Below are 19001 nucleotides of genomic sequence, written 5' to 3' on the forward strand. Positions count from 1 at the left end.
CCTTGTCACATTCAGCTATTTCAATCTTTATGATTATTTCTTTGCAATAGCTGAGGTGAACAGCTATAAAAGTCAGGTTTTCATCCCTCAAGGAGGTTTGTATGAGGAGTTATTGCTTTGTTTCACCAAACTACAAGATTTTCTACATTTCCAAACAAGGGAACCTGCTGGAAATGGAGAGTATAAATGACAGTCAAACAGAGTTCGCCGTTAAATTCACGGTCAACTCGAATCAACTGTGACCGGCTATGAGCGGCTGTGACACCTCCCTCCGTTTCTGTCTGGAAGGCGCCGTGCCGTGTTCTGCGCACATCGGTGATCTCAGCCAGCGATTCCCTCCCTTCCAGCTCCGAATGTGACACGGTGAAATGAGAGCGGCGGCGCCTACGCCGTCCGTCAGAGGGGAAATGTGTCATGCATACTTTGGAGTTTGAACACCGTCTGCAGCCATGAGAAAGCGGACATTTTCTTTGTGTTTTATATTTACGACCGCCTTCCCTCATTTCTCTGAGCTCTAGTTAAGTAAGGCGAGACTCGAGAGTTAAACCCGGGCTGCCACTCTAGAGCTTATTCACCTCAACGAAGGGGAATTTCTGTTCAGTGGCTCTGAGGTTTGGGTAGATTCAGAAATACGTCTGTCCGTTATGACATTGCTGCTGCGAATTTTGCTTTAATTTGTAAAAATCCATCTGGAAACTTGCTCAGTTTTCAACTCGTTTGCCATAAACTTTTGATAAACTTCTCGGAATATTGTGACTTTGTTCTTGTGCATTTCTCACATAATACATAATACTACTGTTTTATTCTTGTATTTAATTCACCAATTAAATACAGCAAGATCCTTTCAGATATGAACCTGACAAGAGACGAAGAATAATCATATTTTGAGTTTGGTTTCTGGGGCCAAACTACAAAGCTTCTGAAATGCAGGTATTTCCTCTCTTAAATAAATGTAAGACGCAAAAACTAATCAAGAAATGCCTGAATGAGCTAAAACAGATCCTTTCCAGGACGGAGAAGCCTATCTGACTACCAAATGAGCTTTAAAACCTCTTCTCGGCACCTGATTAGGTTTTTAGCGCCGACCTCCATTTTCACACTTTTGGCCTTTCAGGGCTTCCATAGTGTAAAAGCTGAAGTCCGAACACAGAAAGAAAAAGGAAAAAAAGTCACAAATAAACAAAGAAAAGCACACAGATAGCTCCAATGTAACTGATCTGTATTGCTTTAATGTCTTTTTTTTTTCTCATTCGGAACAGGTAAGCCATGACAGTATAATGTAAATGACAAGAGCAACAAAATCTGAGACTCTTTTGTACATCCTCTGCAACACATTCATACAACAGACAAATGCCATTTGTCAAGAGGTCAAACAATCTTTTTTTAATTTTTTTTTTATTACATAAGGTAACTCTTGACTCAAAGCCAACAGGTACAATGCAATTCAATATAAATATTCATTTAGGCAACATTTAATTATGGCATTTTATTATTATTTTTTTCTTTCCAAATGGCTACAGATGGGAAGAAGCTTGTTAGTTCTCAAATCAAGCCCGGTGTAACCCCCCTCCGCGCCATTGTACATTCCGAAAAATCGCCATCGCTTCAAAAAGGAAAGTGACACAAACGCGAACTGAAAGAATAAATAAGAATAAATAATCCGCTGACTCTCAAAAGAGACCTTTGGCAGTCGGACAAAGCTGCAGCTGTGGAGGTTTTAGCATCGCCGTGAGACACTTCGGACTTTATTTACCTCCAGCACTGACACCCATACGAAATTTACGCCACTCCTCTCTATTGTGGACATTTGTGTGTTTGTGCTCCTCCGATGCACAGCAGGCTCGTTTTTTTTTGTTGTTTTTTTTCCCCCCTCCACAGGCGATGGAGGCGGACACATTTTTGGAGCGCTGAGACCTCAGTACAAACAAATGGGGAAAAAAATAATAAAAATAAAACATTCGTAGTAGAGTGAGTCAACTGTACGTCCCATAACACTTGTGTGTGTCCTCTCCTGTTGGGAAACGTCCGCAAATTCAATTGAAGAAATCGGAAACAGAAAAGCCATTTGGTATAAAACGAAGCGGCACGAAGAAATGCAATCTTTGGCAAAATGATAAATGGAACCAGCATGAGTACATATTGCAGTGAGGTCTGGCTTCTGAACTTCCTCTTTTTTTTTTCTTTTTTTTTCTTGAAAAAACAAACAAACAAACAAAAAAATATCTAAACTCTACAAATGCATCTGCACGCAAGAAAACGCTCATCAGCTTCTGTCCATGCAACTTTAGCTCATTCATGCCCCGCCTCTTTTCTGAGAGAAAGCAAAACGGAAAAAAAATTAAAAAATAACAATAATACAATGAGCCGAAAAAGAAACGTACATGTACAAAGTAATGTACACCATATATTCAAACACATCTCAAAATCCTCAGACTTTGAAATCATTAGCCAAAATAAGTTTTTTTTTTCTCAACCCATTTTGTCTTTATCGAGACTGTACAATATATCTATATATTAGTAATCATGAGGGAACAAAGCAATAAAAATAAATACTTTTTCGCTATGTCACCGTTCAAAGAAGTATATCTATGTACATTTATACCAGTATCAATTTTTTTTCATTAGCTTATTGTGAGTGCATGTGGGTCAGCAAGCAGGTGTTGCGCACAGTGTGTTGTTTTTCCTCTGTCGTTCCAGAAGGTAGCTAAACGTGAAATCTGACGACGCTTAAAAGTGAAGAAACTCACTTTGCACTACACTGTTCTTACCAAAAGGAAACCTGGCTCAAATCAACGACAACCGAGTTGAATGTGTGTTCAACGAGCGGGCTTTAACGCTAGTTTTTAACCCTCCTTTCTGCTCTACAGCTTGAAAGAATAAAATAAAAAATAGGTGAAAACAACAAAATTAAATAAAATTTGTCTCCTTATGAAAAGTAATCTTGATATTTTGTAGGTTTTTCTCCCTTTGTCCTCAAAAGTATTGAAATGAAATGATTGAAACACTGTAAAGTTACATAGCAAAAACAGAACAAGTTCCAATGAGAAACTATTATGACTCAAAAACACAAAAATAAAAAGACACTTTTTAAGTTAGTAATGATTAAGCATGTATTCAGTATTTTTTTTTTCCTGTCTTTTGTTCCAAAAGAAAATCGTTAAATCGTTAAAAATCGTTAAAACCTCTCAGGTTTTTTTTTTTTGTAACGAACACAAATTTGGGGTTGAACAGAAAATAGGTGAGCCCGTCTCACGTTGTGCTGACGGGACGACGTGACGACACCAGAGCTGGAGATACGAGACCTGAACTCTGGTTGTCACTCGGAAGGGATTGAGGCTAAAATGGACCAACAAAAAAAGAAAAAAAGAGAGAGAAAATAAAAAATAAAAACTTTGGAGTACGTCACTTCTCAAATATTTCCCAAAATGTGCCAAAAAACTTTTCTTTTTTTTTGCAACACCGTGAAACAAACAGCAGTGTTTCCACAAAAAAATGATTTAAAAAAAGAACTGGAGAAAATCAGAATATTTGCTGAACATTTTGTCTTTTTTTTTTGTCAGCATCCTTTTTGCTTCAAATGTGAAACATGAAATGAACATTTATGAAAGGAGCAAAAGTCGAATTCCCTGATAATCAGAAAGACGTGACTACAAAGGAAGAAAAGAAAATGAATGATTTCATTTAGCTTTTTCGTTTGTTTTGTTCTATGAGGTACTAAAATGTCAAATTTTGCAGCGCAAATCACAAAGAGAAACCCAAAACCGTTCTGGGTCCATATAGTTCAGCCTAGTTCTGTTCTCAGCAGACAAAAATGTATAAATATTTTAAAAATGTTTGTCTCAAAAGGTCCTGAATAGTTAAACGTGGGAGGACTCTGTAACAGAAAATAAAAATCAGAACTTATTGCTTACATGAACCAATAACAACAGGAAATACACAAACGGAACAGAACAGGATGAAAAAAAAAAAAGAAAAAGAAAAATGTAATAAAAAAATAAATATATAAACTTGCCATCAGAATAGCTACTTCAGTAATCTGTCAAATTTTCAGAACTCTGAAAAGACTAAAAAATGTCTATTTCATGCAGGTTTTGACAAGTTTAACTCTTGTCTAAAGGTAGATATTTCTTTATCCCATTTTTTTTTTTTTTTAAATTGCACACGCATGGCAAAGAATGTTCTCAGTGACGGTAAACGGAGTTATGACGGAGGTGCATTTTGGGACAATAACATGCATAAAGAACAGTGCATAGGTCCAGGTCATTGGGCCGGTTCCCGGTGGTTTCCAGTGTGTTTCTGTGGCAGCGTCTTACAAACAGATCAGTTACTGCAAAGCAGGTGCTGATGGAGGAAGTCTGTAAGGAAGGAGCAGTGGCGCCATCTTGTGGACAGACTGTCTGCACGTCTTTAGGCGGCTTGATGATTTCAGGCTGGAGCTTCTACAGCAGTTCTTTTATTTTAAAGGACTGGATGCTGAAAGAAAGCGAGCATGGGTTTGCACCGACACAAAATGGCCCTAAAGGTTGTGTTTTTTTTTTTGTTTGTTTTTTTTTTTTAAGTAGATGAGGTCTGCTATGCAGTTTAGATCAGTTGTTTCACTGCGAAGCCCTTTCCAACACACAGCAGACCCGTAAAATGACCTCTAAGTTGTTCACATTTACGTTTTTTTGTGGAAAGTAGAAGAACCGAGCTTTAAAGATCAAGCTAACATGCATAACGACTTCAGAAAGTTTTTTTTTTTTTTCCACCCTCTTTTTTTTTTTCCTGAAGAATCTTTCTTCTCGTTTTGTTTGTCTTTTGTTTCACTTCATCTTTTAAAAAGAGAAAAATATTAATGGCTTACTAGCTACATCATTCTTGCACTTGTATTGCAACTACCTTTGGTAAATCAACAAAACGAACGGGGGGCGGGGGAATTTAAAAAAATCCACAAAAAAAATCCACAAGTTCTTACATGTTCCCGTCACTCAACGTTACAACGTCGCGTTCCTGTCGCGTGCTCAGCTCCACTCCACACGTCCGCTAGCTCCACTCTGTGCCGACGCCTCCGGCTGGAGACGGCTCCCGAGAAAGACACACCAGCAAGGCAGACAGGGGAAAAAAGAGAAGGCGAGAACAAAGAAAACAAACCGGGAATAAAAAAAAAATAAAAATAGGACAACGTTGAGTCCTTTTAAAAAAGACGCCAACGATGATGGAAGATTGCAACCCGGCCTACTGCCGTTTGACGTTTCAGGGTTTCACCGCTTCATCGTCTTGGAGACAAAGCTGACGATGGCCGAGGCCGGCTGGTCTGGGTCCAGCTCAGCAAACAGATGGCTGACATTGTCCGTTGTGCTTCCTTGTTTCCTCGCAACGAACCCAAAAAGCCTGGAAGAGAAGAAACATCTTAGCTTAAACTCTAAAGTATCACAATAACTCAGCTGTTGAAATGTGAGCTTACCTTACTGATCCACCTCCTTCTTTTACCCATCTAGTGAACAAAAATAGGAATTTTATATTGTATTACAATTTGGTGGTTGTCAACATACACGCTGCTAATTGTCGGTGAAACATAATTCTTACTTTCTGTCTTGGGGGTCCAAATCACAGTATGTAACTGTGTTAAGAGGATAATGTCGCCGGAAGAAAATTCTGTACCAAAAGACACAAATGACCTATTACCAGAGACTCAAGGCCCACATACACTCAGGCGTTCTTCACTCTGCGGAGGTCTGCGCGTACTCGAGGCAAACTCGAAGTGGACGTCCGCGCAAAGATTCACTTTTCACGCCTGTGTACACGCGCACCGAAGGAGACGTTCCCATCAAACTGCGTCTGTGTGCGACGACGACGCGATGAGGTCGAGAGCCGGCACGACCAGCTGCGAGGACGCGCGGCTGCTAGATTGCTGGAGAAGAAACGAGGCCGGGCGCCCAGCTAGCTCACAACACTTGCTGGTATCCATTCAGATTACGGGAAATGAACGCGTTTTTTTTTTTCAGAAGAGATCTATGCCATCTACAAACTCGACTATGAAATCCCAACTGTCCGTGGGCATTGTACGCAGAGTGTTTAAGGTACGCCTGAATATGTGGAAGCCTTTATGCTATCATCATGGTATTATTAGAGGCTACTGTAGTTTCCTTACTTTCTCTGGCTGTCAGTGAGGGTGATGCCCTGCATGGACACCTTGAAGTGGACAGTGGTGGCCGCTGGGAGTGGGTTGGTTGCCAGTGTCTGACTAATGGCCTTGGCAATGGCCTGAGGCCCCGTGAGTGACTCCATGTCCACGGAGTTGATGAAGAGAACATTACATGCTGTGAATGAAGGAAACGGGAGCCGGTCAGTGTCAGCTGATAGAGGATGACTGGAAGAGCCAATCATGCATATTCAACAGTCAAATGTGAGTATTTTTAATGCCGTTTCCCAGTTATATAGAGCATAACAATCCAAGGTGCTTCAAGAGAAAGCTGTTGTACTTCTTGTTTCTCGAAGATCCTTCACATCTGACTCTTCAGTTCTCATCCTGGGTTTGGAATATCAGGCTTCTTAGATGTAGGCAGAATTGTCACACTAATAGGACTGTTAAGGTCACATTAGTCATTGACCCGATGACCAGTGGGTCAATGAACCACTGACTGTTGTCAAACAGGCTATTTGACAATTGGGGACAATGTTTATCTCTGATCTGAGGCAAATTTTAGAACAACTCGTTTTGCTGCGTTTTAAAAAAAAAAATTTTTATGTGTTTAAAACATTTCATGCACAGCGTTCCATTCCACCTCTTTCTGCCATTCTTGCAGCGATATGCCTTTTGCTCCAAACTTTATTAAAGATGTCAACAATGGATGGAAGACTTGTGTCCATCCAACCTTCCATGTTTGAGCCAGAGTCTGACCCAGAGCAGGAGAACGAAGACGATGGAGTCATGACCTGGTTCAGCAGTACCACAGCAAACGCAGTGACGTCACAGCCAACAAAACATTATAGTGAACAGAGAAAATGAATAGTCTACAAAATATAACATACAGATATCTACACAGCACCACGAGAGAATGAATTTGCATTCATTCAAGGGCTCCAAAAGTGGATTTTTGGACGATATGTCCCCCTTTAACTGTCCTTTTAGTGTGAATTTCCATGCCACAGGTTTTGCAGGTGAGCAGATTCCAGAGCAAAACTGTCTGGATGAGAACAAGGAGACCTTCGATAAACAACAAGTCAGGTGCTTTCCATTTAGGAATTTGGGAGGCTTTACACACAGATACTCTTCTACTGTCACTCGCATGCATGCCTTGTCCATGCAATAGTAAATATCTTCAGGAATCATTTAAAGCCAACTCCATTACAGCATGTTCAGAACTACAAAAACCGTGCAAAACCAGTATTTACCATAGGCTTCCTCAGGAACCTTCTGAACTGTAAAATAAGGGTGACAACATTTGAGACAATGTTTCTAAAATATGTTGTCTAATTTTACTCTACACATAAGTACCTTATGTCCTTCACTTTCTGTAAAGTCTTCTTTGCCAAATATAATAATAATAATAATAATAATAATAATAATAATAATAATAATAATAATAATAATAATAATAATAATAATAATAATAATAATAATAATAATAACAAAAACAGTTTCTAGGGACTCTGACCAGTGCTGGCTGCCTTGTTTGTTTCCAGAAAGTCTCCCAATGCAACAACTAGTTGCATTGGGAGTTGCATTAAAAAAAGACTAGTAGTAGAAAACAACTGCATGATAAAACTGCAGAATCCCTACTAAAAACCTAGCATTTCTACTCTTAATTTCCATGAATCCTTACCAGCTCCCTGTTTGAGAAGCTCAACAACTGGATCAGTGGGTGTAGCAAGTTCCAGCGCCTCTTCATTTGGATCTTTAGGTCGGGAGATTAAGTGGTTATGATCAGAAAACAAATGCTAGGCACATCACAGAATGAAGGCAACAATCACTTCTTCATGAGAATCAGACAGCGTTAGGGTGTTCCTGACCTTTGGTGGGGATCATCAGCTTGCAGGGTAGAGCCAGAGGAGTCATTGCATGTTGGTACACCAGAGCAGAGAGACATCCTGCAAATACACACACACACATGCAAAAAAATAAATAAAATCTTTGTGTGAAACTGGACCGCCGGATTCAAGAACTCCCAACTCAGACAAAAGGTCAGATACCCACCAAAATAGGGTTCATTGGGGCAACCTTTCAGGCGAACGCCTTTGGGGCTGGTCTCAATCAGGAAGTGCCTCACCAGCTCGTTGGTCATGTCGGCAGCTACCAAAGGATCACAATACATGACATCATGCGAGTAAAACAGGACACAAACCTCATGAAAGTGCTGAATGTGTCACTGAGGTTACCTTTTTTGTTTTGCTGGACAGTTGGTGGGGGGCAGGCCACCTTCATGGCCAGACCGTAGGCTCCACGGAAAGAGTGGCTGTCCCGAATGATGAATGCCCCTGGCTCCCTGTCCTTTAACAGACTAATGGCTGGAAAGAGGATGTAGGAAGTCAGAATACAAAGGAAAATACTGGATAAACTCTAGTGTATACCTCTAGATACAGCTGAGACTAGAGGTAGTCTAGTCTCAAAACTAGTCTAAAAAAACTATATTATGCCTTAATATAGTTTTTTTCCACTGTCTGACGTTAAATCAGACTAAAATGTGAGCAGTTTTTAAGGCTCGTGGTTTTTTTCTGCACAGCATTTGTAAATCTTTGGGTTTGGCTGTATTTAGAGCCCTCACCTTGTTCTCTGGAGATATCTGGCTTGTACCAGAACCTCGAAGTGTCCTGGACAAACTTAACATTCATCTTAATGTCTGGATAACCATCTGTTTAAAATAAAACAAACAGGAAAGATGATTACTGCGTACACAAGCCAGCTGCAAGCTAACACAACCCGTCCCGTGTCTCACCATAGATGGACTTGGAGACGTCTGGCAGGGCGTGTGTGCCGGAAAGGTTTGGCGTGCTGCCACCGCTGGCTGGCGTCAGGTTCCTGTTGTCTGTCCTCTCTGCGTCTCCGCTGGACATGTGTCTCTTCTCTGGAAGCTGTGGGGAGACGGGGAAGGCCGGGGTGGGAGGCGGCTGGGCGCTCCCCTGGCGAGAGGCGGCCCCCAGCTCATCGGGTGTGCTGCGGCCGCTCGACGCCGTGCGGCGCCCCATCAGTGGACTCGGGGGGACGGCGGCGGCTGCAGTTTTAGTGTTTCTGCCTATCAGAGGGCTGGATGGGGGCTGGTGTCTGGTCAGGGAGGGGCTGGCTTGACCTAGGCGCTTTTGAAGGGCAGGGCTGGGAGGCGTGTTGGTGGCCACTGTGCGGTGGAGGGTGTTGGGGCTGCCGGGGACCGTGTGCACACCCATGATGTTGACCTGGGAGCCCTCAGGGGACGCGGGCCTATTGGTGTAGGGGGAGGCGGGACTGTGGGGGGCGCTGTCTGAAGAACCAGTCCTCCTTCTGAAAATTAAAAACCCATTTACGTTTTCCTGAATATTCACATTTACTAAATTCTCCTACATACAGGCCCTTCCAAACGTGTCAACACCCCTTGAAATTGTTTTTTTGTTTTTTTTCCTACAACCCTCTTTATACAAATAAGGTATATTATTGGGATTTTTATGCTATCGACCAAAACAAAGTAGGGTATAATTATAGTACACATTCCAAGTTATCAAACAGTACAGTACGCTCAATCGGTTATTCCAAGTATTTTAGACTTATGACACTGTAGCACAAATTTGTAAGAAGCCTCTCTTTAGACTATTATCACCAATTCGCATCTTTAACGCAATCAAGTTGAAGGAGAACAGTACTGGAGGGACTTTGCTGCCATCTAGAAGCCAGAATCTGTCTAGCCTTCAGGTTATAGAACCAGGCTGTATCTGAAGTACTTTAACTATGGATCGGATCACACAAATCCATCGGTGTAGTTAAGGTCCATCTTGAAAATCTTCAGTGAAATCTAAATGTCAGATTTTAAATGTTGTCTAAATATTGCAAATTTACATCAAATCTGAATGTCTGTCTTTTATTATATTTCTAAATACAATCATTAAGTAACCCAACACGCCTACATGACAAATGGCAGTGGTGCTTAATGAAGCAAAAGCAAAAAATGAGTGTAATAAAAATTTAATGAACTGTATATTTCTACAAGCCAGTGCATGGAAGTTGGTTGAGCAATACTGACCTACTGAAAATGCTTGTGTTTACTTAATTGCGGGCGGTCAGAGTGGGAAGAACTCACCCGTCAGTGGTGTGGACAGGACTGCTGAAGGACAGAGGAGCTGGGAACGGTTGTGGTCTCGAGTCCCCGGCGCTGCGATCATCTGAGGAGCACAGGAAAAAACAAAAAAAAAAACGCTCAACTCCAAAAGAAAATGTTTGCTTGCAATAAAATACAAGGTTGTTTATAAAAATGAAAAAAAATTAAAAAGTCTGAAGAATGTGAAACTAGTTCAAAGCAGAAGTGTCCCTACCTTGCTGTGCATTATTACAATCAGAGTCTTCAAAAAGGAAGGACAAAAAAAGAAGACAGGAGCTCAAAACAGGAATGTGGAAGCATGTCCCTTATGCTTCTACATTTAAACAACTTTTTCAGCATTTTCACATCAAAGTGGAGGATTCGTGGAGTTCATTAAGTCGGTTAATTTGAGGAGTTTCCAAGTATGAAAGCAAAAACGTAATTTCTTTGAGATCTTCAAGATTTTCTTTTGCAAACACGACAGTCACCTCTGTTCCTTTTAGCAACGTGACCCTCACATGGAGACCCTAAATAAATCCAATTTGTTGCCATTTGAATGTATCTTCAGTTATCTGTGTCTGAAATCAGCATTTGTTTGATCAGCTACAGAACAGAGTTGCTCCTTAGAACACTGACCTGATCCACCTTGTTGATGAGGTTTTAGTCCCAGAGCAGACAGAGGCGTCTTCGTCAAACCTGGAGTAGATCGAGCTACAAAAAAATTACACAAAAGCAGTCTTTGTGTTATTCCTTAGATATTTTGACCTTCGATCCAGGTTTAATTTGAACTCTAGGGTTTTTCATTGCTTACATTTCGCTACACAAAGGAATTCTTGTTGCATAAATGTTAATCTAATATTATTTGCAACATAGAATTTCATTAAAATTTGTTCTTTAGGCAATCCAGCAACAAAGTGAAAATTTTTATGCTTTGTCTTTTTATATATATATATATATTTTTTTTTTCTTTTTTTTAAAGGATAAATAAAGAGGAATCCATTGAAATCAAATTTAAAATCCTAATTCAAAGAGTCAGAAGAATTCTTACCACTGCTTTCAAAAGAGGAACTATTTCCATGGCGACCAATCTCATCATCCTCAAATGCTTCCCGGTAACTGTGCATAAGACCCTGAAGAAAAAAGTATTGTCAGACGGAACTTCTCAACAGTTATTTTAATCTTAAAACATACCAGTGTGCTTAAAGTCCATTAATACACATAGCGGAAACCATTGGAGCGCTATCACAGATGCTAACATCCAATGTCTTCCTTAAATCCACTCTTGGGGATACAGACAATTATTGCCAAAAAAAAAACAAAAAATACATAAATAATAAAAAAATGGTCCTGCTGGTTTGGCTGCTTTGCAAACACCAGCTTCCCAAGTACTGAATTTACTTTTGATTATTTCACCTGTGGTCTACAAAAAAAAAAGGTTGCAGATTTGCAAATTTTCTGCAAATAATTTGGAGTTATGTTCCATAGAAAAATCTGCAAACACTAAACAGCAAATAGGTAGCAGTTTACTGTAATGCTAGTTAGTGCAAAAGAATGTTTCAGAGACAGAGGTGTGTAACTGCCTCTGAAACGCAGGTGAGCGAAGATTTTGGGCAAAAATAATATATATATATAAATCTCTGTCCACACTGCATGAAGAGATTTACAGTTACAGTCTGCTCTGCTAGGCTTGGCCCAAAGATCAGGTGTACCTCTCTGGGTCTTCCACCTGGATTCAGAGCCAGGTTGTTGGCGAAATCCGGCGAATGAGATGCCGAGACGTTGTCATGACCACACTGGTAGTGTCCCTCGCTCGTGGTCCGGCGCCTGCCCGTCTCCTGCGTCACCTCTGGGGTCATTCCTCTGGAACGAACTCCTGAAACCCACCGAGATATTCACTGCAGAACTCAGGACATACTTTCTAGAAAAGCTCGTAGAACATTTTCCAACTTGCCAAGCCACAAGCAAACTATCCACACCTGACTCTGGTAGAACCCAGCTCAAATTTTTGATTAGAATTTTATTGGGAGTCGAAAGTAAAACTACATGATTGGGGAAAATAAACAAGCGAGGCAGGAAAAATACATCAACCACATGAGAAAGTGAAAAGTGAGGGAAAAATGGACAAACCAGAGAAGGAATAGGAGCGATGGCGGTCAGATTGTTGGGATGTCATGCTTTCACTGATGCCCCGAATACGAGCGTTGTACTCTGTTCCAGGGGGAAGAAAATTCAGGTGATGGAGGGGAAGCAGCAGGTGGAGGAAGAGGAGGGTGAGGAGGGTGCAGAGGAAGATGCAATGACAGCAAGAGGTTTTCCACAAAGATGGATTAAACAAAACAAGCAAAAAAAAAGAGAAAGAAATCAAATATGGAAATAAGCTTGGAAACCCTTCCCCCACTAGGAGGCACCAGAGAGCTTATTTACATGAAAGTGCATTCTGAATGCATTCTTACTCTCCTTCCCATCTCTGCTGTCACCAGCTGCACTTTGGTTCAGTTGCAGAGCTAATTTTATGTGGCCAGGTCAGAACTGCGGTACAGAACTCCACCGTGGATCTGCAATACAAACTGCTGAAAGCGGCACTGCTCACGTTCTGGTACACACAACGTGAGTCTTCTTTAAGTCTCTGTCAGCACTTTGGAAGCAGCCAGGTAACTGCATCATTTTAGTGAGATAATGCGGAGTCCTGCACTATTCCTACATCCTGTTTTAAGGATTATCAACCGTTTTTACAAGTAAACATAAAGAAAAACATCTTACAACAGAGAAGCTCCCACGTATATACCCAACATCAATGTAAATACTTTGTAAATACCTCAGGTAAACTCTAAGAAGGAAAGAAGACTGAATCCTGATTTGGAAAATTATTCATATCTACTTTCCATATATTTCATAGGAAAGTTAAGGCGTTTCAGTCATGTCAATCAAAAACTAAAACAAAGTACACACAAAGTTGTATGTTTTAAGTCCTTTTTTCGTTCCCTAAGGTTTAGACTTAGTAAAAACCCATGTTTCAGTTTCCCAGAACATAAAAATTGTTTCAGTTCATTGAATCGAACACAGGTCCACAAAAAATTATGTAATAAGAAACTGTTTTTAATGGGTTTTATGGAATAATAAAAAATTTCTGGCTTTCCTTTAGTTGTATCATGTAAATAGTGTAATCATAAAAATGAATAGATATAAACGCTTGAAATAAATCACTCCATTTGTAGTGAATCGATCAGTTCAACAACTAACATAAAACCTGAATGCCTTACCAGCGATACGGTGAGCAACCAGGCCTTCCAAGTTCAGAGTCTCCTCCTCTGCATCTTGCTCTCTTGGCAAGGGAGAAGAAGACATTTCCTTGGGTTGGGGTGTGAGGGTAGGAAGAGGAGAAGAAGAGGTGCTGTATCCTGGGTAGGGCGATGACCCCTGTAGGTCTGGGGAGTGTGAAACTCTGCTTGTTGAGTTTATTAGTTTCTGGGGAGACTGCTGGTTGAGATTAGCGGAAGTATCAATGGGATAGTGATGGGTTGCTTGGCGTGTGTGGAGGTAGGGCTCAGGGGTGTGTGTTGGGGTGGTGTTTTGGTATGGGTAACCAGTGTTGGACCTTTGGGGTGAATATGTTGGAGACTCCGTGACGGGACTCTGGTTTGGCACTGCTGGGACCCTCCCAGGTTGCCGCTGATGAGAGGTGCTGTTCATTGACCCCAAGTTGTTGTAGCCATGGATGGCAGAATCCCCTTGGTAGGATGGCCTAGCCAGGGTCTGAGAGAATGGTATCTGGGATGAACTGAGGGTGTTATCTCCAGGTGGTGCACTGTGGGACTTAGACATGTGCGAGTTGATTGGATCTAGATCAAGCATTAGCATGTTAAGTGCCTCTATGGACTGTTCAATGTCTCGCTGTGAGGCAGAGGTTGGGAAATGAGGGAGGCTGTGGGTTGACTGAGGAGGAGGCCCAAAGGGATCATCTGGAAGACTATGCTGGTGCCAATGGTTAAGACCTCTTTGAACTGCCTCTCGACTACTGGTACTCCTTTCCGGGGCTTTGGGCATCATTTTAGGGTTGGTCTCAGGGCTGCTGGGTGGCTGAATCCCAATGGACTGTGAATGGTACATTCCTCCTCCATTTTGGTAGTTGTTGTACCCCACCTGCGGTGATGGTGAATCTACGGACCTCTCCTGCATTGCTGTAGGAGTTCGCACTCCATGTACAGGCATTTCGTTCAGCTTTTCCCCAAGAGCGTTTCTCTCAAGGTACGGCCCGTCGTTCTGGCCACCAACAGGTGTCTGTGATTGGTAGTAGAGGCTCGCTGGCGTTGCCTGACCCTCTAAAGATGAGAGTGTACCCAAGCTATCAACGCTGTTGCCCTCTTGACTAATAGGAAGCTCGTCGTCAAGGATATCAGTTTCACGCTCCTCTATTGAGGGTGCCCTAAGAATCCTGGTATGGCCCCCGTTGACATGCACCTGCGCTGGAACCAGGTGTCGAACCCCTCCCCCTGGACTGGTAGATGTGGACAAGTAAGCCTGGCGCTGAGTTGGTGGCTCAAGGCCACTAAGAAGCTGGTCTAGTTCTCGTTTCTCCTGGGGGCTAAGTGTTGGGTGGGGTGTAGTTGAGTTGTTGTGACCTGCAGCTGTGTGCAAGGAATGGCTGTGCTCATCAGTTCGATCAGTCTTGATTGATGCGGTAGAGTTTCCTGAGTCACTGCTCACAGAAAGGGTATGATCTACGGCAGGAAGGGAGGTGTGGCCTGCCACTGGAAGGGACTGCTCAGTCTTTTGGAGGTGATGGTTAGATTGCTGCAATGAGCCCTCTGTATTCGTCAAGGGGTTTTCAAGGACTGGAAGGCCATTAATGGTAACAACTCCCTCCAGGGAGTCTTTCTTCCGGACCCGGGCATAAAGACTTCCATCAAGTGGACCTTGAGTATGACCAATGTCTGAAAGAACAAAAAGGAGAAAATCATATTTAAAGTAGATGTCAAAGACAAGTACAGCTTTATTCATGAAGTGGTACATTTGCTCTAACCAGAAGCATAGAGGCCACCCTTTTGCATCCAACTTTTGCAGTCCAAAGGTTCTGCATGTGTCCCCTCTACCAGCAACATAACCTCTTCAGCTCTATTAATAGCCAATTTGTAGTTCTGAAGCTCCTGTCATGTTGCGTCAGCACAGGCCCATAGGGGCCAACATGAAACAGCTAGGGTCCTGCCCTACAAATGGAAACATTTTAAACAGTGCCAGCTTGAATGCCTGGAGATGAACTAGGTGAGGAGAAGCAATCTTCCTCAGGTTGACTTCTGGCTGCTAAAATATATTAGTCATCTCAAAATGGTTACAAACATTTTGGAGAACGTTTTACTTTCTGCTGCATTTGACTAGTTATTGGCTTGGGAATACAGACCAAGTATCAAAGACATTTTTGATATAGGTTACACTTCCAAAAGGTATAACTCAGTTTATCAGAAATTCCATATTATTGTTAACCATATTGATATAACTAAACACTAAACCAAAGTTGGCTTCAATAATACAGGTTGCATTTGCAAAGTGACAGAAAATATTAATGACACTGGCTCATATGTGGGGGAGGTTCCAGATTGAGTGACGCCCCCTGGGGCCAGATGGTGGATCGCTTGGACTGTAGCTATTTCAAAACCCATGTCAACAACAAGTTCTTGGATGCAGTAGCAACAAGAATAAGCGGCACGAGAGGAGGCTGTAAACACAGTTTGTCCCAGTGGTTGCGCTACATGTTAACACATTATGAAAGTATAAACATAGGTTTAGATTACAATTTCTTGAGGAATAGTCGGGTTTGGTCCACCACATAATGCACTAATTACAACCAGAACGAACACTCCTTCATTATAAAAAGCAGTACATTTAGAATGTAAAAACAAAATCACAACAACGCTATGCCGTAGTAATAAACTCAACAGAAATCTCATTTTTACCTGCACTAGGAGAATTTTTAGATCAATGTATAATCCAAGAATATTTCCTCATCTTGAGACAGACTGTACATTAGTCGATCATTCGGCTCAGACGAACAAGACTTTCTCCCTCCGTCCTGAGTCACAACCTAACATCGTCTAACATGTGCTCCACTGGAGTGAGGTAGAACTCTACCACTGAAGCTGCCAGGAGGGGTGAGCTGGCACTCGGATGATTTCTTACTGTTCCCGGCAGCTGGGGAGGGGACTCTACCAACGTAACCACATCCATCATTACCCAGCTGTCCGGGAAGATATGCTGTTTCGGACAAACTGCGGTTCCTACGCCAATGCCATTGGGGGTTCCCTGTACCACGTGTCAATAAAATCCAACTTATTTAATCCTTGCCCTTTTTCTTTACATTTAAAATCTTTTTCAAGGCATGAACGTTTGGTATTTTGTTTAATTTATGTGTGAGCTGTATTCTCCACTATGCAACCTCTTTGGCTGTCTCCACCTTCTGACCTTTAACAGGAGAGGCAGTGTCCTTGTTCTTGTTTATAGAAAATTATCTTTAAAAGCTCACTGGCAAAAAAATGACTCAACTTAACTAGGGCTGAGCAGATCAAGGAACACAACAGTGCCATAAACATCACAACATTGATGTTTATGGCATCAATGCCATAAACATCATGGCATTGATGCCACTTCTAAGAACATTGTTCTTAGAAGTGGTTTGCATGATGTGTCGTTACCCCACTGGTTTCTGCATCTAGAATGGCTACCAGGGGAGATTAAAGGATCTCTTAAATAAAAGAACATTATAACATATTGTAACGCTCAAAAAGGACAATTTTACATAATACCATCCTTTAAGCCCAATCTTAATATAAATTTTCTACAAAATAATTAAACAAAAACCTAATAATGTCTATGTAGACTTTTGAGGCTTAATAGTTGATTCATTACTTTCAAATCATGAATTTCTCTCTGAAAAATGGAATTGGATGAATTGGGGGCTTGTCTGGGATTTGACCTGGAAACCTGTCTCAGCTTAAATTAATAAATATATTAGTAGTAAATGGAATCTGTTGACTTTAAGACAATTACTGCTCTTGAAGATATATTAAATATTTTATAAATGTTACCGCATTTGGTACTGGTATAGAAAGTCAGGTCCCGACTAGTTATCTCCAATCTGAATACTGTAATGGGAATTAAAAGATTGTTCACTTTGTGAACAGCGACACATCACTGCTCTCACATTTTTTAAAATGTAATATTACAGCCAGATGGCACTACTACCAGCTACTCCATGAAATGACCCTGATTATAAATAACAAACAAACAGTACTCTATTGGAATGGGACAAATACCTTTCCTCTGATGTCAGTGAATAACCTAAGCTCAGCTCAATTTAGATCGGTTGACTCACAGCACAAATAGCTAACAACTTGCTTCCTTTTCTAGAGAATGAGTGCAACGTCTGCAGCATCTTTGTGCTTCAGAAAACAGAGCTACATGTACCAGTGCACATTTTAATACTTAAACAATTCAGTTTGTTTAAGTAAAAACTTATGGGTTTGTCAGTATCTCGTTTTTTATTAACACCTGTGTGTGTTCTACATTCTTTCATGTGACAGGTGCTTTCCCTTTTGGTGAAGGTGCAATAATTATATCTCACACAGCATCACACACAAAACCTCCAAAGTACCTCCAAAAGTCAAAATGGGTCCATCACTTCATGATGCCGTAGTTAGGCTAAATAGTCAGATACTTTTTTACCACATTATCATTATTCGCTACTTGACCTTGTAATATTTACCCATGCATTCTTTGGTTAAACAAAAAATAATTAAATTTTAGTTTCATGTTGTATCTGAACAATAAATATATGTAATGATTTACAATGGCTACCTAAAACAGTTTGTTAATCTGCATCTCTATTGATGTGCTTATTATTTACATTGTAATTAGCCATGTGCTATCCAGCCTCTTTGGTTTATGACTAATAATATTTTTTTCCTTGCTAGTTCATATTTGTTCCAACACTGATCTATAATTAAGTGCCATGGTGTTAAAGAGAGTTTGGTGTCACGTTATGCTTCACTGTTATGATAATTAACCTCATGCTAATTAGCCTTGAGTGAACATACCTCTTGAATAAAAATGTGAAAAAAATGTTTCAGTTTTTTTTATCATTGTCAGTTTATCTGTTATCATTGGCAATTTTTAATTGCTCACTATAGTGATAAAAAAAAGCTTGACATTAGGCATTAATGATTGATAAAATGATTAACGTGCTAGTGAGTCACACTGGAATCAGTCAAATGTTAACCAGAGTAGAAATGTGGTTTTTCTGGTAATATTTCTCCATTATTATCAATTATTGCTGTCATATCACTGGGTTGACTACAGTTCTGAGGAATATCTCAGTCGATTCCTGTAAACATGATACATGAATCAATTTCAGTAACCTGCGCTCAAACTTTACCTTAAAAAAAGTTTCAAAAAATTACAAAAACAGCTACTAATAATCTCTTAATCATTCATTTTGTCGGCACAGCTGGAAAGAGTCGTTCCTGTGAAGGATGAGGTGACAGCCCATCAGTGAAAAAGGTGTCATGGCCGCCGTATCGGTGACTGGCACAAGGACAACTTCTGCCGTTTTATATTTGCAATGTCTGCCTCTCAGCGCGTCTGTCACCGTCCAGCTGTCACGGTGTGCAGTGACGTGATGCGATTCTGTCTGAGTCCGTCACCAGAGATTGCTTTCAGGATGATGTCACCTATCCGTCCGTCCATCCGTCCGCCTGTCTCTCTGTCTGTCAC

The 19001-nt window shown here is 41.0% G+C and overlaps 1 protein-coding gene across 12 annotated transcripts in view; it reads right to left on the reverse strand.

Moving 5' to 3' along the window:
• Nucleotides 1-1209: 1209 nt before the first annotated feature.
• tns1a (tensin 1a) overlaps nucleotides 1210-19001 on the reverse strand; it is a 63593-nt gene continuing 45801 nt past the window's right edge. For 6 of the 12 annotated variants that reach the window (XM_044110391.1, XM_044110390.1, XM_044110396.1 and 3 more), the window contains 18 exons: nucleotides 13502-15172; nucleotides 12369-12449; nucleotides 11951-12114; nucleotides 11290-11371; nucleotides 10878-10952; nucleotides 10477-10503; nucleotides 10245-10326; nucleotides 8916-9454; nucleotides 8745-8831; nucleotides 8359-8487; nucleotides 8177-8272; nucleotides 7993-8070; nucleotides 7806-7877; nucleotides 7375-7401; nucleotides 6131-6299; nucleotides 5566-5634; nucleotides 5444-5473; nucleotides 1210-5370 (listed from right to left, as the gene is read on the reverse strand). In XM_044110391.1, the coding sequence (XP_043966326.1) occupies nucleotides 5241-5370; nucleotides 5444-5473; nucleotides 5566-5634; nucleotides 6131-6299; nucleotides 7375-7401; nucleotides 7806-7877; nucleotides 7993-8070; nucleotides 8177-8272; nucleotides 8359-8487; nucleotides 8745-8831; nucleotides 8916-9454; nucleotides 10245-10326; nucleotides 10477-10503; nucleotides 10878-10952; nucleotides 11290-11371; nucleotides 11951-12114; nucleotides 12369-12449; nucleotides 13502-15172 (3608 nt within the window). In that variant the 3' untranslated portion in view covers nucleotides 1210-5240. The remainder of the gene's footprint in view (nucleotides 5371-5443; nucleotides 5474-5565; nucleotides 5635-6130; nucleotides 6300-7374; nucleotides 7402-7805; nucleotides 7878-7992; nucleotides 8071-8176; nucleotides 8273-8358; nucleotides 8488-8744; nucleotides 8832-8915; nucleotides 9455-10244; nucleotides 10327-10476; nucleotides 10504-10877; nucleotides 10953-11289; nucleotides 11372-11950; nucleotides 12115-12368; nucleotides 12450-13501; nucleotides 15173-19001) is intronic. The other 6 variants (XM_044110393.1, XM_044110400.1, XM_044110397.1 and 3 more) reach the window with 5 other exon arrangements.

Source organism: Gambusia affinis, linkage group LG24 (genome assembly GCF_019740435.1).
Source record: "Gambusia affinis linkage group LG24, SWU_Gaff_1.0, whole genome shotgun sequence".
NCBI classification, from domain to species: domain Eukaryota; kingdom Metazoa; phylum Chordata; class Actinopteri; order Cyprinodontiformes; family Poeciliidae; genus Gambusia; species Gambusia affinis.